The following is a 25,031-nucleotide window of genomic DNA, read 5'->3' on the forward strand; positions in this document are numbered from 1 at the left end:
GAGGAGTGGGAGGAGGATGGGGGAACCATACAAATACTACACATCTCTAACAAGGTCCTTTGAAATATATAGAGGCAATCACAGGGGGGGAAATTGGAAACCATAACCATGGCTACCAGTTAAAAATTTGGACCGAGATTATATTGTCATTACTTTGGATTATCGACAAATGTTGTTATAATACCCAAAATGCGATTAAAAACGAAACGAAACGGAGATGGCAAAATTTTTAGAATAGAATTTCCAGTTTGCCAGTTTTCATTTGATTTCATTTCAAATCGTTCGTTTTGTGTCAAAACAAAGCAAAAGAGGAAAATTGTAAAGAGCCAAGGATTATAAGAAGGATTCATCGGCTGCAGCTGCTTAATTATAAGGATTAGATGCAAATTGTCATCAAAGCATAATTTTCAAAATCTCAGTGGAGTGAAAGTGAGAGAGAGAGAGTGGGAAAAAAACGAATGAGATAAATTGAGTCCATTATTAGCAAACAAAGATGAGTAACCATTTGGAATTCACATTTCACGAGTTATCATTCGGCATAATCAGTTCGAATATTAATATTGGCATAAGTACTCGATCCACTATTTGCAATTACATTAGGGTGGTCTACACAAAAAAGTAAAAATATTTGGGAAAAGGGACGATACAAAACCACGGTTGCTACTCGAGCTCAAAATACCAAAATTTTGAAAAAATTTTACCAAAAAATACTAAATCATAAACATCTTATTTTGCAAAATTTAATTTCTATAGAAAGTTTTGTCAAAATTTTATTTCTGTAGAAAATTTGCAAAAGTTTTTTTCTATAGAAAGTACCTATAGAAAATTTTGACAAAATTTTCTATAGAAATAAAGTTTTGACAAAATTGTCTATAGAAATAAAATATTAACAAAATGTTTAATAGAAATAACATTTTGTTCCCATAATAAAGTTTTGATAAAACTTTTTATCAAAATAAAATTTTGACAAAATTTTCTTTAGGAATACAATTTTCTATAGCAATAAAATTTTAACAAAAATTTTGACAGGAATAAAATTTTGATAAAAATTTGTATCAAAATAAAATTATCATATTAAAATATTAACAAAAATTTCTCTAGGAATAAAATTGTGACAAAATTTTCTGTACGATAAAATTTTGACAAAATTTTCTCTAGGAATAAAATTTTGACAAAATTTTCTCTAGGAATAAAATTTTGACAAAATTTTCGATAGAAATACAACAATGTTGGCAAAATTTTCTATCGAAATACAATTTTTATAAAATTTTTTATTGACATAAAATTTTGACAAAAGTTTCACTAGGAATAAAATTTTGACAAAAGTTTCTCTGGGGATAAAATCTTTACAAATTTATTTATCGAAATAAATTTTTGACAAAAGTTTCTCTAGGTATAAAATTTTGACAAAATTTTCTCTAGGGATAAAATTTTGACAAAATTTTCTATCGAAATAAAATTTTGACAAAATTTTCTCTAGGAATAAAATTTTGACAAAATTTTCTATCGAAATAAAATTTTGATAAAAGTTTTTATTGGCATAAAATTTTGACAAAAGTTTCACTAGGAATAAAATTTTGACAAAAGTTTCTCTAGGAATAAAATTTTTACAAAAATTTTTATCGAAATAAAATTATGACAAAATTTTCACTAGGAATAAAAATTTGACAAAACTTTTTCAAGGTATAACATTTTGACAAAATTTTCGATAGAAATAAAATTTTGACAAACATTTCTATAGAAATAAAATTTTGACAAAATTTTCTATAGAAATAAAATATTAACAAAATGTTCAATAGCAATAACATTTTGTTCTCATAATAAAGTTTTGATAAAAATTTTATCAAAATAAAATTTTGACAAAATTTGCTCTAGGTATAAAATTTTTATAAAATTTACTATACGATAAAATGTTGACCAAATTTTCTTTAGGAATAAAAATTTCTCTAGGAATAAAATTGTGACAAAATTTTCTGTACGATAAAATTTTGACAAAATTTCCTCTAGGAATAAAATTTTGACAAAATTTTCGATAGAAATACAAGGTTGGTAAAATTTTCTATAGGAATAAAATGTTGACAACATTTTTTTTACGAATAATATTTTGACAAAATTCTTTATAGGAATAATATTTTGACAAAATTTTCGCTAGGAATAATATTTTTTGTATCGAAATAAAGTTCTAACAAAATTTTGTATAGAAATAAAACTTTGACAAAATTTTTTATCGAAATAAAATTTTGACAAAATGTTTTCTATAAATAAAATATTGACAAAATTTTCTATAGTATAAAATTTTGAAAAAAAATTTGCATTAGAAATACAATGTTAGCAAATTTTTCTATCGAAATACAATTTTGATGAACTTTTTTATTGACATAAAATTTTGATAAAAGTTTCACTAAGAATAAAATTTTGACAAAAGTTTATCCAGGAATAAAATTTTTACAAAATTATTTATCGAAATAAAATTTTGACAATAATTTCACTAGGAATAAAATGTTGACAACATTTTCTCTAGGAATAACGTTTTGAAAAAATTTTCTATGGAAATAAAATTTTGACAAAATTTTCTCTAGGAATAAAATGTTGAAAATTTTGTGTATCGAAATAAAATTGTAACAAAATTTTGTATAGAAATAAGACTTTCACAAAATTTTGTATCGAAATAAAATTTTGACAAAATTTTCTATAGAATAAAATTTTGACTAAATTTGCGATAGAAATACAATGTTGGCAAATGTGTCTCTAGAAATAACGTTTTGACAAAATTTTTAATGGAAATACAATTTTGACAAAATTTTTCTATCGAAATTAAATTTTGATACAATTTTTAGGAAATAAAATTTAGACAAAATTTTCTCTAGGAATAAAATTTTGACAAAATTTTGCCAAAATTTTTTATCGAAATACAATTTTGATAAAATTTTTTATTGACATAAAATTTTGACAAAAGTTTCACTAAATATAAAATTTTGACAAAAGTTTCTCCAGGAATAAAATTTTGACAAAAGTTTCACTAGGAATAAAATTTTGACAAAAGTTCACTAGGAATAACATTTTGACAACATTTCCTCTAGGTATAAATTTTTACAAAATTATTTATCGAAATAAAATTTTGACAAAAGTTTCTCTAGGTATAAAATTTTGACAAAAGTTTCTCTAGGTATAAAATTTTGACAAAATTTTTCTATCGAAATAAAATTTTGATACAATTTTTATCGAAATAAACTTTTGACAAAATGTTCTCTAGGAATAAAATTTTGACAAAATTTTCGATAGAAATACAAATTGGCAACATTTGCTATCGAAATAAAATTTTGATAAAATTTTTTATTGACATAAAATTTTGACAAAGGTTCTCTAGGAATAAAATTTTGACAAAAGTTTCTCTAGGGATAAAATTTTTATAAAATTATTTATTGAAATAAAATGTTGACAAAAGTTTCACAAGGAATAAAATGTTGACAAAAGTTCACTAGGAATATAATTTTGACAAAAGTTTCTCTAGGGATAAAATTTTGACAAAAGTTTCACTTGGAATAAAATTTTGACAAAAGTTTCTCTAGGTATAAAATGTTTACAAAATTATTTATCGACATAAAATTTTGACAAAAGTTTCTATAGGTATAAAATTTTGACAAAATTTTTCTATCGAAATAAAATTTTGATACAATTTTTATCGAAATAAAATTTTGATACAATTTTTATCGAAATAAAATTTTGACAAAATTTTCTCTAGGAATAAAATTTTGACAAAAGTTTCGCTAGGAATAAAATTTTGACGAAAGTTTCTCTAGCTATAAAATTTTGACAAAATTTTCGATAGAAATAAAATTTTGACAAAATTTTCTATAGAAATAAAATTTTGATAAAATTTTCTATATTATAAAATATTGACAAAATTTGCGTTAGCTATACAATGATAGCAAAATTTTCTACAGGAATACAATTTTGACAACATTTTCTCAAGGAATAATATTTTTACATTATTTTCTATGGAAATAAAATTTTGACAAAATTTTTCTATCGAAATAAAATTTTCTCTAGGAATAAAATTTTGACAAACTTTTCGATAGAAATACAATGTTGACAACATTTTCTTTAGGAATAAAATGTTTGATTGGTAGGTTAGGTTAGGTGGCAGCCAGATTTATCAGGCTCACTTAGACTATTCAGTCCATTGTGATACCACAGTGGTGAACTTCTCTCTTATCACTGAGTGCTGCCCGATTCCATGTTAAGCTCAATGACAAGGGACCTCCTTTTTATAGCCGAGTCAGAACTGCGTTCCACATTGCAGTGAAACCACTTAGAGAAGCTTTGAAACCCTCAGCAATGTCACCGGCATTACTGAGGTGGGATAATCCACCGCTGAAAAACTTTTTTGGTGTTCGGTCGAAGCAGGAATCGAACCGACGACCTTGTGTATGCAAGGCGGGCATGCTAACCATTGCACCACGGTGTCTCCCATAGGAATAACATTGTGACAAAATTTTTTTATCGGATACAATTTTGATAAAATTTTCTCTAGGAATAAAATTTTGATAAAATTTTCTATACTATACAATTTTGACAACTTCCAATTGATTCAAATAATTTTTTAAATGGAATTGTCTGCAATCACAAAAATGATGATAGTATTAATCACAGTTTTAATTGGGCATACAAAAAATACTTGATTAAAAAATTCTATTAGCAAATTTAAATTAATTTTTTTTAAATTGATTCAATTAAAAATTGAATTGATGTTGATTGCAAAACTCAATTAATTTTTCATTAAAAACGTAACTATTTTCAATTACTTGCTCAACTGACTTGGTGTTTTTATTTTGATTAGAAAATTGATTGTTTGAAATAAATTTTAAAATAAAAATTAAACAATTTTCCATCGCTTTTCTTTAACTGACTTTGTCAACCGAGTTTGCTTTGAAAAGTTAATTGTATCAATTAATTTTTAATAAAAAATTTTAAAATTTTGAATCTGTGAGTTAAATTACTTTATGTTTCTATATTGATTAAGAAGTTATTTATATCAATTAATTTATTAATTGAAAAAAAATGTTCAACTTCAATCAACTTTTAGATTGGAAATTTTTTGGGGATATTTTTGGACTTTTGCTTCTGGGGCATTTGGAGAGAAAGGTTGACACTAAAAACAAACAAAGTGTCGACCATTTCGCTAGGAATGGGCCAAAATACCGCGGAGCCACTTTCGTGCAACGTGTAATGGGTTTGTCTCCAATACCAAATTCGAACAAATCTAAACTAGTTCTAAAACAAGTATATACGGCCGTAAGTTCGGCCAGGCCGAATATTATGTACCCTCCACCATGGATTGGGTAGAACTACTTGGGTTGTAGTATCTTAAAACTTCTTAACATCGTTTTCTAAATTGTGAGTTAGTCCATACGTGGTATATATTAGACAAAAAAGGTATGTATAGGTAAGTCTACAAATAATTACGAATCGACATGGACTTTTGCACGGTACGTAGAGAGCCAGAATTGTAATATGGGGGTCGCTTATATAGGGGCTATATAGAATTATGAACTTGATATGGACCAATTTTTGTGTAATTGGGGATCGATTTATCTGAGGGCTATATATAACTATACAATGTACCAAATTTCAACTGACTCGGATGAAATTCGCTCCTCCAAGAGGCTCCAAAACCAAATCACGGGGTCGGTTTATATGGGGGCTATATATGATTATGGACTGATATGGACTACTTTTGGCATGGTTGTTAAATATCATATACTACCACCACGTACCAAATTTCAACCATATCGGATGAATTTTGCTTCACCAAAAGGCACCAGAGGTCAAATCTGGGGATCGGTTTATATGGGGGCTATATATAATTATGGACCGACGTGGACCAATTTTTGCATGGTTGTTAGAGACCATATATTTTACTAACATCACGTACCAAATTTCAACCGAATCGGATGAATTTTGCTCTTCCAAGGGGCTCCGGCGGTCAAATCTGGGGATCGGTTTATACGGGGCCTATATATAATTATTGACCGATTTCGACCAAATTTTGCATGGGTATTTGAGGCCATATATTAAGACCACGTACCAAATTTCAACTGAATCAGATGAATTTTGGTCTTCCAAGAGGCTCCGGAGGTCAAATCTGGTAATCGGTTTATATGGGGGCTATATATAATTATGCACCGACGTGGACCAATTTTTGCATAGTTGTTAGAGACCATATACTAACACCATGTACCAAATTTCAGCCGGATCGGATGAAACTTTCTTCTCTTAGAGGCTCCACAAGCCAAATCTGGGCATCGGTTTATATGGGGGCTATATTTAATTATGGAACGATATGGACCAATTCTGACACGGTTATTAGAGACCATATACTAACACAATGTACCAAATTTCACCCGGATCGGATGAAATTTGCTTCTCTTATAGGCTCCGCAAGCCAAATCTGGGGATCGGTTTATATGGGGGCTATATATAATTATTGATCGATGTGGACCAATTTTTGCATGGTTGTTAGAGACCATATACTAACACCATGTACCAAATTTCAGCCGGATCGGATGAAATTTGCTTCTCTTAGAGGCTCCGCAAGCCAAATCTGGGGATCGGTTTATATGGGGGCTACATATAATTATGGACCGATATGGACCAATTCCTGCATGGTTGGCAGAGACCATATACTAATACCATGTAACAAATTTCAGCCGGATCGGATGAAATTTGCTTGTCCAAGAGGATTCGCAAGCCAAATTTGGGGGTCCGTTTTTATGGGGGCTATACGTAAATGTGGACCGATATGGCCCATTTGCAATACCATCCGACCTACATCAATAACAACTACTTGTGCCAAGTTTCAAGTCGATAGCTTGTTTCGTTCGGAAGTTAGCGTGATTTCAACAGACGGACGGACGGACGGACATGCTCAGATCGACTCAGAATTTCACCAGAATACTTTATGGGGTCTTAGAGCAATATTTCGATGTGTTACAAACGGAATGACAAAGGCAACATACCCCCATCCTATGGTGGAGGGCATAATATTATATTATTTCCGACATTTTTGCTTTTGTATAATAAAATATTAAAAACAAATAGTAAAAAAACAAATTTAAAACAAGTATATACGGCCGTAAGTTCGGCCAGGCCGAAGCTTATGTACCCTCCATCATGGATTGCGTAGAAACTTCTTCTAAACACTGCCATCCACAATCGAATTACTTAAGTTGCGGTAACGCTTGCCGATGGCAAGGTATCTTAAAACCTCCTAACACCATCTTCTAAATTGTATGTAAGTCCATACGTGGTATATATTAAATCAAAAAAGATCGATCCAATACGTATATAAGTCAGTTTGACAAAGTAGACATACAATTTTGACAAAATTTTCTATAGAAATAAAATTTTCACAAAATTTTCTATAGAAATAAAAATTTTGACAAAATATTCTATAGAAAGAAAATTTTGACAAAAATTTCTACAGAAATAAAATTTTAACAAAATTCTCTATAGAAATAAACTTTTGACAAAATTTTCTATAGAAATAAAATCTTGGTAGATTATTTGTGGCTCGAGTGGCAACCATGATTATGAACCGAATAAAATTTGAACAAAATTTTCTATAGAAATAAAATTTTGACAAAATTTTCTATAGAAATAAAATTTTGGTAGATTATTTTTGGCTCTAGTGGCAACCATGATTATGAACCGATATGGACCAATTTTTGTGTGATTGGACCAATTTTGGTATGGTTGTTAGCGACCATATACTAACACCACGTTTCTAATTTGAACCGGATCGGATGAATTTTGCTCCTCCAAGACGCTCCGGAGGTCAAATCTGGAGAACGTTTTATATGGGGGCTATATATAATTATGGACCGATATGGACCAATTCTGGCACGGTTGTTAAAGATCATATACTAACACCATGTTCCAAATTACAACCGGCTTGGATGAAATTTGCTTCTCTTGGAGACTTCGCAAGCCAAATCTGGGGATCGGTTTATATGGGGGCTATATGTAATTATGAACCGATGTGGACCAATTTTTGCATGGTTGTTAGAGACCGTATACCAACATCATGTACCAAATTTCAGCCGGATCGGATGAAATTTTTTTCTCTTTGAGGCTCCGCAGGCCAAATCTGGGGATCGGTTTATATGGGGCTATATATAATTATGGACCGATGTGGACCATTTTTTGCATGGTTGGTAGAGAGCATATACCAACACCATGTACCAAATTTCAGCCGGATCGGATGAAATTTGCTCCTCTTTTAGGCTCCGCAAGTCAAATCTGGGGATCGGTTTATATGGGGGCTATATATAATTATGGACCGATGTGGACCATTTTTCGCATGGTTGTTAGAGACCATATACCAACACCATGTACCAAATTTCAGCCGGATCGGATGAAATATGCTTCTGTTAGAGTCTCCACAAGCCAAATCTGAGGGTCCCTTTATATGGGGGCTATACGTAAAAGTGGACCGATATGGCCCATTTTCAATACCATCCGACCTACATCGATAACAACTACTTGTGCCAAGTTTCAAGTCGATAGCTTGTTTCGTTCGGAAGTTAGCGTGATTTCAACAGACGGACGGACGGACGGACGGACGGACGGACATGCTTAGATCGACTCAGAATTTCACCACGACCCAGAATATATATACTTTATGGGGTCTTAGAGCAATATTTCGATGTGTTACAAACGGAATGACAAAGTTAATATACCCCCATCCTATGATGGAGGGTATAAAAAATATAGCGCCTAACTTGTTGTTGTATACATATCAGCCACCCTATTGCAATCATGTAAACTCAACTACTGATTGCCAAGATTTTTTCCCATTTTATCTGTCATACTCCGTTGTTGTTATAACAACAGTAGCACTTGCCATTGTTCGAGTTTTCTTTTCTTTAAATATCCTGCACTTTGTGCAAACACATCGTTCGAAATGGAAAGGAGACGAAGAAAAAATATATTCATTTATTTTTTCATCATCACGACACGGCCCTTGCTAAATAAATATCCTTAAGCACGTATAGACACGTGTATGGGGGATACGTGGTAACATAGAATGATGCAGCTGTGATCCATTCACACAGTAACACTAGCAACCAAAAAGATGGAAAAAATTCAAAAAAAAAAAAAAATAAAGCGACCCGTGTAAAAATTGGGGGATCTGATTTGATATGGTTAGATCTGAGCCAAGATATGGTCAGATCTGAGCAGATCCGAAAAATGGTTATATCTGGTCAGATCTAAATACTATGAAATTGGATCTGATCAGATCTCAAAAATGAGACACATCTAATCAGATCTAATTTGATATAATTGTATATTATTTGATACAATTGTATCTTTCGAGATCTTTCAACACATAAAAGCCCATAATTTGTATATAAAATGAGATCAATTGTTTTATTTAATAATACAGACAAAAAGTATGTGCATAATAAATATGTTTAATTTAAATTGATCCATCAAAGCTATTTAAGAATATTGACAGTTGAGTTAGAGTGTTGTCCAAGGGTTTTTTCGTTTGTTTCTTCTGTTTTGGACTTAGACACGCGACTAAAGTATTACAGCGTTAAGGCAAACTGCAATGAAATTAAGTATAAAAACAATTATTAAACAAATATAGGAATAAACAAATATGGGAATATATTGAACTATGTAAGCATGTATTAGTATTGTTTTGAATCATTCTTCTTTAAGTTGCAATAAAAATTGCCATATAATTTTATGTTGCTTTTAATACTCACATTTAAAGTGTATTCGGGATTAGGTTAGGTATAGCGATAGGCTGTTATTTTAGGCTCATACATACTATTCAGACCATCATGACATCACAGTGATCAACATCTCACTTATCACTGACTGCTGCTCGATTCAATAATTAGCTCAATAACATGGGACCTCCTTGCTATAATCGAGTCCTATTGGCATTTCACGTTGCGCTGAAACAACTTAGAGAATCTTTGAAGCAGAAATGTCACCAACATTACTGCGAGGAGATAATCCACATCCGAAATAATTTTTGGTGTTGGTCGGAACTGGGATTGAACCCGTGACCTTTTGAATGCGAGGCGGGCATGTTAACCAGTACACCACTGAGGTTTCCTTTTTTTCCAAATCTAGAAAATGTAAAACAATATGAAAATGACTACTAAGGAAATAACAAATACAATCTACTTACCTACATAATCTCCGCAATAAAGGAAACGATATACACTTTATCAAAGGAACACATTTAAAACAATTATATTAAATTTCTTAATTTTATCAGCTAGTCTGGCGTTAAATTTGTTTAGAAGTGATGCCCCTGACGGCGTTGACATTTGACATAATGGCATTGAGGTTTAGACGTGTATTTCAAAAATCTTTTTAACTTGTTCATGATTTTTTTTTTATATTTTGGACCGTATTTAACCCCATATATAGTCCGATGTGATGTTATATCTACCATATCTTATTAGATATAGTGCTATATATGGTCCTATCCAAGCATATATTATTAGATATGCCAGATATAATTAGATATTATACTATATATGATGAGATCTGCAATTATATCTAACCAGATCTAACACCATATATAGCATATCTGTGCATATCTAATTATGTCTGAACCAATATCTGAACAGATCCAATTAGACCCAATTTGATATTATTAGATAGGATTCGATCCTCCAATTTTTACACGGGGATATATGAAATAACTCATGGTCGTCAGAGTCGACTATACGTGCTCTAATAGAAAAAATTTATGTTTCAAAATCGTGAACGGATGGTAACAAAATGAAACGGAAACGGTACCGAAAAATCAAAACGTAATGGTCAGAGTTTCGTCCACGGGCCTACACGATTTCATGTAGGGCTTTTCGCTTTTTTTTGGCCATGGTCAGAGTTTCGTCCACGGGCCTACACGATTTCATGTAGGGCTTTTCGTTTTTTTTGGCCATGAAAAGTTTTAAAATATTCGTTAAACATTCTTATGATGTGCAACTGTGCTAAGACGCATATAGAGCACGAATGTTAAGGACAAATTTCTTTGTAGTAGTTCAAAATTTCCCCAATTTCCCAATTTTTACAATTTACCAAAAATATGACATTTGTTTACAAATTCTAATTTGAACTTTGTTTCTTCAAAAGACGATTTTTTTTTTCACAGAGAAAAAATGAAATAGATCTAATAATTGTTTTTTTTTTAATTTTTCATTTTTAATAATTATTTTTATGATTTTTAATAATTTAAATTAATAATTTCCTTATTCTCATTATAATTTCAGCATATGGGCGTGCACCACCAGAGCCCTATTATGGTCGTTTTATCGGAGACTTTACAAACTTCGCCCATGGCATAAAGGTAAGCCCACAACTCTACATATACCACAAAATTTCGCTTAAAATATTTTCTTTTCTTTTTTGTTTTTTTTTTTCAATTATTCTGTGTTGTGGTTTTTATGGTCACAAAAATATATTTTAAATAACTTTTATTTCTATTCTCTTTCTCTCTCATCCATATCTCTGCATCTTCATGTATCTCCCCCCAAATAACAACAACAACAACATACAAAAGGGTTCCATTTATGCTGTGGACGAATCAACACTGTTCATAAAATCCTTTGCTTATGATGGCACAGGACCGGATGCCTTCTTTTGGGTTGGCAAAACACCACGTCCAAGTCCAGAAGGATTCATTATACCATATCCAGAGGACTATGTAGGAATGTAAGTAATAAACACACACAGACATAGACACTTCAAATATACATATATCTTACTTCTCTCAGTCACTCTCTTAGCCACTCTTCTAGGGTCTTTTGTTGTATTCATTCTCTTTCGTAGAGCTGAATTTTGTTTAATTTTCAGGGAGTTATTTTGTTGTTGTTGCTTTTGTTTTTCACCCAGAAAATATTAAGGATGTATAATTTCCTTCCGCATAAATGTGGTTTCATTTTCAACAAAAATTTGTTAATGCACTTTCCATTACGAAGGAGCCTTAGCATAGCGAAGAACACATAAAACAAAAATAAGTTGAAACGCATTTCCGTTACTTAACTTTCCGTCTGCTCTCTTGTGTTCTTACCACAGTTGGCACAGTTGGTAAAAGTCTAGAACAAATTTTCACAACGTTTTCCAAAGAAATATAATTTTAACAAAATTTTCCATAAAAAAATCTTTGACTAAATTTTCTATAAAAATAAAATTTTGAAAAATTTTCTATTAAAATAAAATTTTGAAAAAATTTTCTAGAAAAATAACAATTTTGAAAACATTTTCTATTAAAATAAAATTTTTGACAAAATTTTCTACAGAAATTAAATTTGGGCAAAATTTTCTATAAAAATTAAAATTTTGACAAAATTTTCTATAAAAATTAAAATTTTGACAAAATTTTCCATAGAAATACAATTTTGAAAAATTTTTCCAAAGAAATAAAATTTTCACAAAGTTTTCTATAGAACTAAATTTTGACAAAATTTTTCATAGAAATAAAATTTTGACAAAATTGTCCGAAGAACTAAAATGTTGACAAAATTTTTCATAGAAATAAAATTTTGATAAAATTTGCCAAAGAAATAAAATTTTGACAAAGTTTTCCAAAGAAATAAAATTTTGACAAAATTTTCTATAGAAATAAAATTTTGTCAAAAATTTTTATAGAAATAAAATTTTGTCAAAATTTTTTATAGAAATAACATTTTGACACAATTTTCTATAGAAATAAAATTCTGACAAACTCTTCTATAGAAATAAAATTTTGACGAAATTTTCTATAGAAATAGCATTTTGACAAACTTTCTATAGCAATTAAATTTGAGCAAAATTTTCTATAGCAATAAAATTTTGACAAAATTTTCTACACAAATAAAAATTTTCTATAGAAATACAATTTTTGAGAAAATTTTCCATAGACATAAAATTTTGACAAAATTTTCTATAGGAATAAAATTTTGACAAAATTTTCTATAGAAATAAAATTGTGTCAAAATTTTTTATAAAAACAACATTTTGGCACAATTTTCTATAGAAATAAAATTTTGACAAAATTTTCTATGGAAATAGAATATTGACAAAATTTTTTATAGAAATAAAATTTTGACAAACTTTTTTATAGAAATAAAATTTTGACAACACTTTCTATGGAAATAAAATATGTTATTGACAAAATTTTCTATAGAAAAAAATTTTCTATAGAAACAAAATTTTGACAAAATTTGACCAAACTTTCTACAGAAATAAAATTTGACAAAATTTTCTATAAAAAAAAATATTGACAAAATTTTCTATAGAAATAAAATTTTAACAAAATTTTCTATACCAATAACATTTTGACAACCTTTTTTTATAGAAATAAAATTTTCTATAAAAAAAAAATATTGACAAAATTTTCTATAGAAAAAAAAAATATCGACAAAATTTTCTATAGAAATAAAATTTTAACTAAATGTTCTATAGAAATCAAATTTTGACAAAAAATTCCCACATTTCTGTCACATTTGGCAAAATTTTTTATAGAAATGAAATTTCTAGAAAATTTTCTATATCAAAAAAAATTTTGACAAAATTTTTTAAAGAAATAAAATTTTAATAAAATATTCTATAGAAATAAATGTTATTTCTAAAGAAATAAAAATTTGACAAAATTCTCTATAGAAATAAAATTTGGAAAAAATTTTGCAAAAAAAATTTGACAAAATTTTCTATAGAAATAAGATTTTGATATTGTTTTTTTTGATATTATTATTATTTTTCTATATCAATAAAAACAATTTCTATGGAAATAAAATATTGACAAAATTTTCTATAGAAAAGAATTTCCCATAGAAATAAAATTTTGACAAAATTTTCTTTAGATTTAAAATGTGATCAAACTATATAGAAAGTTAGAAAAGTTAGAAATAAAATTTTAACAAAATTTTCTAGTGAAATAAAATTATGACAATGTTTTCTATAGAAATAAATGTTGACAAAATTGTCTATAGAAATAAAATTTTCTATACCAATAAAATTTTGACAACTTTTTTTTTATAGAAATAAAATCTCCAAAAAAACAAAAAATATTGACAAAATTTTCTATATCAATAAAATTTTAGTCCGTTTTTTTATGCCCTGTGTCACACTGTGGAACAGGGTATTATAAGTTTGTGCATATGTTTGCAACACCCAGAAGGACACGAGATAGACACATGGTGTCTTTGGCAAAAATGCTCAGGGTAGTCACCTGAGCAGAGTCGCGCCGCCGATTTTAGCCGTCGCCGACCCGTTTTTAGCAGTCGACGCCGCCGCCGAATATGTCGACTCATCTCGACTCAAATTTAGCCGCCAATTAATCTAAAATATTGATTTATATCAGAAAAATTTAATAATATTTGTTATAGTTTTTGCCAAAATTTTGAACTTTCCACCTTCAATGAATTAGTATCAAGTTGCTATAATAGTTTTACAAAAATTCAGCTCAAAAAATTTGAATGAAATGTAAATTTGATTGTAGGATTGGTTGTACAACTAATCTCATTACAATTCGGAAAACTTCAAATTGATTTTATAATAGATAATTTTGCGCCGCCGAATAGATAATTTTTTATCGGCTTAGCTGTCAAGCCGCCGCCGCCGGAGGCAAATATTTAGTGTCAGCCGCCGCCGACAAAAATGGGTCGGCTTCATTCTCTGCTCCTGAGTCGATATAGCCATGTCCCTCTGTCCGTGAACACATTTTTGTGATGTCGCAGTTTTAGTCCAATCGACTTCAAATTTGGCACAAATATGTGTTTTGGCTCAGAATAGAACCCTATTGATTTTGGAAGAAATCGGTTCAGATTTAGATATAGCTCCCATATATATATATTTCGCCCGATATGGACTAATACGGTCCCAGAAGCCAGAGTTTTATCCTAATTTTCTTAAAATTTTGTACAAAAAGAACAGTTAGTATTATAGTCAAGTGTGCCAAATTTTATTGAAATCGGTTCAGATTTAAATATAGCTTCCATATATATCTTTCGCCCGATATGGACTAATACGGTCCCAGAAGCCAGAGTTTTACCCCAAAGTCGTTGAAATTTTGCACTAGTAGTACAATTAGTAGTATAGTCAAGTGTGCCAAATTTTATTGAAATCGGTTCAGATTTAGATATATCTCCCATATATAGCTTTCGCCCGATTTACACTCAAATGACGACAGAGGCCAATTTTTAACTCCGATTTAGTTGAAATTTTGCACAGGGAGTAGAACTACGCAAATTGGTTCAGATTTATATATAGCTCCCATATATAGCTTTCGCCCGATTTACACTCATATTCAGATTTAGATATACCTCCCATATATAGCTTTCGCCCGATTTACACTCATATGACGACAGAGGCCAATTTTTAACTCCGATTTAGTTGAAATTTTGCACAGGGAATAGAATTACGCAAATTGGTTCAGATTAAGATATAGCTCCATTTTCCCGACCCAAAGTGGGTCGGGTTACGCTAGTTTTCTATAAAAATAAAGTTTTGACAAAATTTTCCATAGAAATAAAATTTTTGAAAAAATGTCTATAGAAACAAAATTTTCTATCGAAATAAAATTGTGACAAAAAAAAAGAATTTTTGTTTGGTAAAATTTTCTCCAAATTTTGGTTTGATTATTTTTGGCTCGAGTGGCAACTGTGGTTCTTACTCCCTGGCTTTGTGAATACGAAATGTGGTCGGCACTTCGTTGAATTGTTCCTTTGTCAGTGGTTATATTAACACGAATGCAATGGTGTGAGCTTAAAACATTATGTTAGCGATGGGTGGTGATGGAATGGGTGGTAGGCTTTCGTACTATGGCTACCATAAAGGTGAGTTTGAGTGAGCTGGGAGAGAGAGAGAGCGAGAGAGTGAGAGATAATGATTGAGTCATTTGGTAAAGGATTTATCATTGTACTAAAGAATTTTGTGGTTATTTTTATATTTCAATGCCTGAAATATTTCTACCACATCTTTTTAAATATCTTCTAGAGAAGAAAAGGTAAAAAATTGTATGTTTTATAGAATCATAATAAATTTCTCATAACATTTAATCCAATAAAGTGGATTATGACGCCTTTGAAGACTTTGGTAGGTAGAGCCAAGTAAAGAGGACAAATGACTTGTTCTGGGAGTCATGAATAATATGTAACACTCAAAATTTATGAATATCATAGCAATTCCATTAATTTATTGTATGAATGCATAACGCTTTGACAGATTTCAATTGGTTTGGATGGCGCTAGTCATTGCTTTGTTGCTGTTGCTTTTGTTGTGGACGGTTAAAATTCCCATATGTGTATGGCTGACTGAATGAATGAGAATAAGGTTTTGAATGTTGGAAATTATTGCTGTTGTTGCAACTCAAGCATTTCAAACATATTCGTTTGTTCGTTAATCCATTCACCCGTTCACACCCTGCTTTTACGGCCACCATCGTTCTATACCCAGATTTAACCATCATTCACGGAGGCAATGTCATTTAGTTGTTTGCGATGCTATATCGTTATGTCGCGTTACGCACGCTTTAATATTGAAACCACTTTGAGAAATTAAAAAGCATTTCTCATTTTTCACATGGCACATAGAGTCATCCAGCAGCCAGCAGCCAGCCGACATTCACCACCATTCACAGTTAATCAACCTCACCACAATGAAATCGAAAATGATGATGGTTTTTTCTTCGGCTTTGGTCCCAACATGAGTTTGAGTTTTGGTCCTTTTAATGTTTTCATTGTCCCATCATCAGGTGGCAAATAAGTGATGAAGGTAAATTACATTAGTTTTGGATGAGGAGATCGTAGGGAGGGGGGATTTCTATGGATTTAAGGTAAAATGGTAAGGCTATGACGTCTGAGTCCTTAAAATCTCGTTTCTGTTTTAACCCAAAAATCAATCCAAAAGAAAAAAAAAAACAACTTCTGCCTCCAGAACGAACTTATAGACAAACGAAGTTTTCTTTTATTATCAAATTTTCTGTTTAAAGGCAAATAATTCTCTGTATCGTCGCTATTGACCCCAACGAACTTTGTCAAACTTTGATTTCTATAGAAAATTTTGTCAAACTTTGATTTCTATAGAAAATTTTGTCAACATTTTATTTCTATTGAAAATTTTGTCAAAATTTTATTTCTATAGAAAATTTTGTCAAAGTTTTTATTGTTATAGAAAATTTTGTCAAAATTTTATTTCTATAGAAAATTTTGTCAAAATTGTATTTCTATAGAAAATTTTGTCAAAATTTTATTTCTATGGAAAATTTTGTTAAAATTTTATTTCTTAGAAAATTTTGTCAAAATTTTATTTCTATAGAAAATTTTGTGAAAATTTCATTTCTATAGAAAATTTTGTCAAAGTTTTTCTTTTTATAGAAAATTTTGTCAAAATTTTATTTCTATAGAAAATTTTGTCAAAATTTTATTTCTATAGAAAAATTTGTGAAAATTTTATTTCTATAGAAAATGTTGTCAAGTTTTTGTTGCTATAAAAAATTTTGTCAAAATTTTATTTGTATAGAAAATTTTGTCAGCATTTTATTTTTATAGAAAATTTTGTCAAAATTTTATTTCCATAGAAAATGTTTGTCAAAATTTTATTTCTATAAAAATTTTGCGAAAATTTTATTTCTACAGAAATTTTTGACAAAATTTTATTCTATAGAAAATTTTGTCAAAATTTTATTTCTATATAAAAATTTGTCAAAATTTTATTTTTATAGAAAATTTCGTCAAAAATTTTATTTCTATAGAAAATTTCGTCAAAATTTTATTTCTATAAAAAATTTTGTTAAAATTTTTTTTCTTAGAAAATTTTGTCAAAATTTTATTTCTATAGAAAATTTTGTGAAAATTTCATTTCTATAGAAAATTTTGTCAAAGTTTTTCTTGTTATAGAAAATTTTGTCAAAATTTTATTTCTATAGAAAATTTTGTCAAAATTTTATTTCTATAGAAAATTTTGTTAAAATTTTATTTCTTAGAAAATTTTGTCAAAATTTTATTTCTATAGAAAATTTTGTGAAAATTTCATTTCTATAGAAAATTTTGTCAAAATTTTATTTCTTAGAAAATTTTGTGAAAATTTTATTTCTATAGAAAATTTTGTCAAAGGTTTTGTTGCTATAGCAAAATTTGTCAAAATTTTCTTTCTATAGAAAATTTTGCCCAAATTTTATTTCTATAGAAAAATTTGTGAAAATTTTATTTCTATAGAAAATGTTGTCAAGTTTTTGTTGCTATAAAAAATTTTGTCAAAATTTCATTTCTATAGAAAATTTTGTCAACATTTTATTTTTATAGAAAATTTTGTCAAAATTTTATTTCTATAGAAAATGTTGTCAAAGTTTTTGTTGCTATAAAAAATTTTGTCAAAATTTCATTTCTATATAAAATTTTGTCAAAATTTTACTTCTATATAAAAATTTGTCAAAATTTTATTTTTATAGAAAATTTCGTCAAATTTTTTTTTCTATAGAAAATTTCGTCAAAATTTTATTTCTACAGAAAATTTTGATAAAATTTTAGTAGAAAATTTTGTCATTTTTTTTTGTAAATAGAAAATTTTGTCAAAGTTTTTGTTGCTATAGACAAATGTGTCAATATTTTATTTCTATTTACAATTTTATTTCTGTAGAAAATTTTATCAAAACATTTTTTCTGTAGAAAATTTTCCCAAATTTTACTTCTATAGAAAATTTTCAATAAAAATTTGTATTTCCACCAATCTACCAAACAATAAAAAATCAACCAATTTTGGTAGAATTCTACCTACTGTGGTAACCGTGAATGGGCCCGCAGAGCCATAACTCCTACACCGATGGTTTTTGTTGCTATAGACAAATTTGTCAATATTTTATTTCTACAGAAAATTTTGTCAATATTTTATTTCTACAGAAAATTTTGTCAAAATTTTATTTCAATAGAAAATTGTTTTCAAAAATTTATATCTATAGAAAATTTTGTCAAAATTTTATATCTATAGAAAATTTTGTCAAAATTTTATTTCTATTTAAAATTGTTTTAAAAATTTTATATCTGTAAAAAAATTTTGTCAAAATTTTATTTCTACAGAAAATTTTGTCAAAATTTTATTTCTATAGAAAATTTTGTCAAAATTTTATTTCTATAGAAAATTTCGTCAAAATTTTATTTCTATAGAAAATTTCGTCAAAATTTTATTTCTATAAAAAATTTTGTCAAAATTTTATTTCTATAGAAAATTTCGCCAAAATTTTATTTCTATAAAAATTTGGCTAAAATTTTATTTCTACTGAAAATTTTGACAAAATTTTATTTCTATACAAAATTTCGTCAAAATTTTATTTCTATAGAAAATTTTGTCAAAGTTTTTGTTGTTATAGAAAATTTTGTCAAAGTTTTATTTCTATAGAAAATTTTGTCAAAATTTTCTGTATTAAGCATTTGTACACCCAAAAGAAAAAAAAACAACTTCTGCCTGCAGAACGACAATTTTAGACCAACGAAGTTTTTAAAGGCAAATAAGTCTATATTTCGTCACTATTGACCCCAACGAACTTTGTCAAACTTTGATTTCTATAGAAAATTTTGTCAAAGTTTTATTTCTATAGAAAATTTTGTCAAAGTTTTTGTTGTTATAGAAAATTTTGTCAAAGTTTTATTTCTATAGAAAATTTTGTCAAAATTTTCTGTATTAAGCATTTGTACACCCAAAAGAAAAAAAAAACAACTTCTGCCTGCAGAACGACAATTTTAGACCAACGAAGTTTTTAAAGGCAAATAAGTCTATATTTCGTCACTATTGACCCCAACGAACTTTGTCAAACTTTGATTTCTATAGAAAATTTTGTCAAAGTTATATTTCTATAGAAAATTTTGTCAAAGTTTTATTTATATAGAAAATTTTGTCAAATAGAACAATTTTTGTCTATAGAAAAATATGTGAAAATGTAATTTCTGTAGAAATTTTTTTCAAAATTTTGTTTCTATAGCAAACTTTGTCAAAATTGTATTTCTATAGAAAAGTTCAGCTTAATTTTATTTCTATAGAAAAATTTGTAAAAATTTTAGTTCTATAGAAAATTTTGTCAAAATGTTGATTCTATAGAAAATTTTGTCAAAATTTTGATTCTATAGAAAATTTTCTCAAAAATGCTTTTTCTATTGAAAATTGTTTTCAAAATTTTATATCTATTCAAAAATTGCATCAAAATTTTATTTCTACAGAAAATTTTGTCAAAATTTTATTTCTATAGGAAATTTTGTCAAAATTTTATTTCTTAGAAAATTTTGTCAAAATTTTATTTCTGTAGAAAATTTTGTCAAAATTTTATTTCTATAGAAAATTTTGTCAAAATTTTATTTCTATAGAAAAATTTTATTTCTATAAAAAATGTTTTGTTGCTATAGAAAATTTTGTCAAAATTTTATTTCTACACAGAAAACAATTTCACTAAATTTTTTCCAATTAAAATTTTAATTGAGTTTTAAAAAATATTCGATTAAAAATTTAATTGATTCAACAAATTTTTTAATTGAAACAAAAATCAATCACAAAAATTAATAGCATCAATTAATTTTTTAATTGGATCAATTAATTTTTTTAGTTGATACTATCATTTCTATGATTGAAGACATTTCAATTAAAAAATTAATTGGATCAATTAATTTCAAGATTGAATCAGAAAAACATTTTTTTGTGTGTATAGAAAATTTTGTTAAAATTTTATTGCTATAGAAAATTTCGTCAACATTTTATTTCTATAGAAAATTTTGTCAAAATTTTATTTCCATAGCAAATTTTGTCAAAATTTTATATCTATAGAGAATTTTGTCAACATTTTATTTTTATTTAATTGAAAAATTGTTGGTGATAATTTTTTATCTGAATCCATAATTTTTGAGTGCATCACAGATAAACTAGACTATACATTACCTTCGAGTTTTTTTTTTACATTTATTTAAATTTGAAAGTATTAGGCTCTGTATTCTTTTTAATAAATCATAAAACATTATATGTATTCCAACTGTTCTCAGTGAATATTTGAGTTAAATCAAGGTTATTTCAGTGTATACAATCTACATTTCCAAAGAAAAGTTATTTTCACTCCATCAAGGTTGACTTGTTTATTTTTCTATTTTGTGTTTTTTTTTTTTCAATAAACTCTTTTGTTTGTCATAGTTTCTTCATAATTTTATATTGAATGAATAAGTGCACTATGGTAGCCTCATTTGCTTACGATTTTAATTTGTCACGATTACCTCGTTATGAGAGAGCGTAAGAGGATGAGAAGCAACAGGAGAAGAAAAAGTACACATCTTAAGATGTTTGTATTTAGTCTGTCTATTGTATTGTCATCTACTCTGTAGTATTATCTACTCTGCATTATATTAGTCTTGCTTTTCTTTGTTTTTTTTTGCATATATAAGCTTTTCTTTTTCTGTTTTCTTTCACAACTGCACTCAAGGTTAGGATATACAACTATTCAGTTAAAATGTCAACTACAGACATATGGGCTTGAATTGTGATTGGCCCTAATCCATGATTAGCAGCTATGAACATCATCACACACCACGACTATTTTGATATATTCACCTCAAAACTTGACTCAGTGTCACTGTAGTACCACTATACCACTATAGGGTATCTCTTTGCTGAGTATTAGTGTGAATGAGTGAGTGTAATGACATACAAATGATAATGAGTACAATGAGAATTCATATGCACATACACTTATGCTCTCACAGTTCAACAGTTCTCTAAAGCAACATGTGATAAAGAGGCCTATCTATGATTTGTATTTAGAGGTGTATGTGTTTATATCCGTGATTTAACCGTTATCTTGAATGTCTCTCATTAAAGTGGGTTAAAATGTTAAAAGGTTACATTAGTAAATGGATATCTTAAGTGCCCTTTTATAATTTATACACTCAAAAAAATAATACCGTGAAAATCATCCCAGAAGTGCATTCAAAGAAAAAATCTTTTCCTCTGGAATGAAATTGTAGACAAATAAAATACTTGCCATTTGTTAAAAGGCATTTTCTTTAAAAGAAAATAAATTTGAGTTTTTGGCAAGCATTGTTTCCATTTTATGTATTTGCTTTTATAAAAAAAAATAATTTAATGTGATAATATATCAAACGTCTTTCGAAACTTGACCACTATTGAGAGATGTTCACTTTTCAAAGTGACCAAGTTTTTGAAGTTTAGCTTCATTAATTCACTTTGAAGAAATTTTTGAGATTGTTTTCTAATGGGCGAATAAGTCATTAAAATACTCACACCCAGAGAAGGAATATGATCACCTTCTGAGAGCAACCCTTCCTTATCCCTTCATTGTCCCAGTCTCAACTGGGGACAATGAAGACCACGTCATCCAGAGCCTTGGAGACGACTTTGGACTTAAGATCTATGGCAACCGTGGCCAAAAATAATCTACAAAAATTTTACAAAAAAAAAAAAAACTACCAAACAAAAATATCTTATTTTGCAAAATTTCTTTCAATAGAAAAAATTCTCAAAATTTTATTTCAATAGAAAAAATTCTCAAAATTTTATTTCTATAGAAATTTTTGTCAAAATTTTATTTCTTTAGAAAAATTTACCAAAATTTACTTCTATAGAAATTTTTCTCAAAATTTTATGTCTATAGAAATGTTTGTCAAAATTTTATTACTATAGAAAATTTTGCCAAAATTTTATTTCTATAGAAAATGTTATCAAAATTTTATTTCTATAGAAAATTTTCTCAGTTTTTGTTCTATAGAAAATTTTGTCAAAATTTTATTGGTATAGAAAATTTTCTCAATATTTTTTTTCTATAGAAAATTTTCTAAACATTTTATTCCTATATAATTTCTTAAAACTTTATTCCTATAGAAAATTTTGTCAAAATGATATTTATTTGATAAATTTTGTCACAATTTTATTTGTTTAGGAAACGTTGTCAAAATTTTATTTCTATATAAAATTTTCTTAAAATTTTACCTGTATAGAAAATTTTGTCAAAATGTTATATCTATAGACAATTTTCTAAATATGTTATTTCTATATAAAATTTTCTTAAAACTATAGAAAATTTTGTCAAAATTTTATTTCTATAGAAAATTTTGTCAAAATTTTATTTCTATAGAAAATGTTCTCATTTTTTTTATAGAAAATTTTTTTTAAAATTTTACTGCTATAGAAAATTTTCCCAAAATTTTATTTCTGTAAACAATTTTCTTTAAATTTTATTTCTATAGAAAATTTTGTTAAAATTTTATTTCTATAGAATTTTTTCTCCAAATTTTATTTTTATAGAAAATTTTGTTAAAATTTTATATCACTAGAAAATTTTGTCAAAATTTTATTTCTTTGGAAAATTTTGTAAAAATTTGATTTCTCAGAAAATTTTCTAAAAATGTTATTTCTATAGAAAATTTTATAACTATAGAAAATTTTGTCAAAATTTTATTACTATACAAAATTTTGTCAAAATTTTATATCTATAGAGTATTTTCTAAAAATTTTATTTCCGTAAACAATTTTCTTTAAATTTTATTTCTATAGAAAATTTTATTGCTATAGAAAATTTTCTCAAAATTTTATTTCTGTAAACAATTTTCTTTAAATTTTATTTCTATAGAAAATTTTCTTAAAATGTTATTGCTATAGAAAATTTTCTCAAAATTTTATTGGTATAGAAAATTTTCTCAACATTTTTTTCCTATAGAAAATTTTCTCAAAATGTTATTTTTGTAAACAATTTTCTTAAAATTTCATTTCTATAGAAAATTTTGTCAAAATTTTATTTTTATAGAAATTTTTCTTCAAATTTTATTTCTTTAGAAAGTTTTCTAAAAATTTTATTTCTATATAAAACTTTCTAAAAATTTTATTTCTGGAAACAATTTTCTTTAAATTTTGTTTCATTAGAAATTTTTCTTAAAATTTTATTGCTATAGAAAATTTTCTCAAAATTTTGTTGGTATAGAAAATTTTCTCAATATTTTTTTTCTATAGAAAATTTTCTCAAAATGTTATTTCTGTAAACAATTTTCTTAAAATTTTATTTCTATAGAATATTTTGTCAAAATTTTATTTCTATAGAAAATTTTGTAAAAATTTTATATCTATAGAAAATTTTCTAAAAATTTTATTTCTATATAAATTTTTTTTTAATTTTATTGCTATCGAAAATTTTCTCAAAATTTTATTTCTGTAAACAATTTTCTTTAAATTTTATTTCAATAGAAAATTTTGTTCTATAGAAAATTTTCTTCAAATTGTTTTGCTATAGAAAATTTTCTCAAAATTTTATTTCTGTAAACAATTTTCTTTAAATTTTATTTCAATAGAAAATTTTATTAACATTTTATTTCTATAGAAATTTTTCTCCAAATTTTATTTCTATAGAAATTTTTCTCCATTTTTTTTTTGTAGAAAATTTTGTTAAAATTTTATATCACTAGAAAATTTTGTCAAAATTTTAGTTTTTGGAAAATTTTGTAAAAATTTGATTTCTCTAGAAAATTTTGTCAAAATTTTATTTCTATAGAAAATTTTCTTAAAATTTTTTTGCTATAGAAAATTTTCTCAAAATTTTATTTCTGGAAACAATTTTCTTTAAATTTTGTTTCTATAGAAATTTTTCTTAAAATTTTATTGCCATAGAAAATTTTCTCAAAATTTTATTGGTATAAAAAATTTTCTCAATATTTTTTTTCTATAGAAAATTTTCTCAAAATGTTATTTCTGTAAACAATTTTCTTAAAATTTTATTTCTATAGAATATTTTGTCAAAATTTTATTTTGACAAAATATTAAGATTTTATTTCTTTAGAAAATTTTCTAAAAATTTTAATTCTCTAGACAATTTTCTAAAATTTTATTGCTATAGAAAATTTTCTCAATATTTTTTTGGTATAGAAAATTTTCTCAATACTTTTTTTCTATAGAAAATTTTCTAAAAATTTTATTTCTATAGAACATTTTCTAAAAATTTTTTTGCTATAGAAAATTTTCTTAAAATTTTTTTGCTATAGAAAATTTTC

General features: G+C 27.0%; 1 protein-coding gene across 1 annotated transcript in view; it reads left to right on the plus strand.

The window, feature by feature from the left end:
- LOC142220402 (protein Skeletor, isoforms B/C) overlaps positions 1 to 25,031 on the plus strand; it is a 174,190-nt gene that overhangs the window by 62,827 nt on the left and 86,332 nt on the right. The window contains exons 2-3 of the mRNA XM_075289517.1: positions 11,304 to 11,380; positions 11,594 to 11,745. Coding sequence (XP_075145632.1) covers positions 11,304 to 11,380; positions 11,594 to 11,745 — 229 coding nt within the window. The remainder of the gene's footprint in view (positions 1 to 11,303; positions 11,381 to 11,593; positions 11,746 to 25,031) is intronic.

This window comes from Haematobia irritans, chromosome 1, assembly GCF_050003625.1.
Source record: "Haematobia irritans isolate KBUSLIRL chromosome 1, ASM5000362v1, whole genome shotgun sequence".
Taxonomy (NCBI): Eukaryota; Metazoa; Arthropoda; class Insecta; order Diptera; family Muscidae; genus Haematobia; species Haematobia irritans.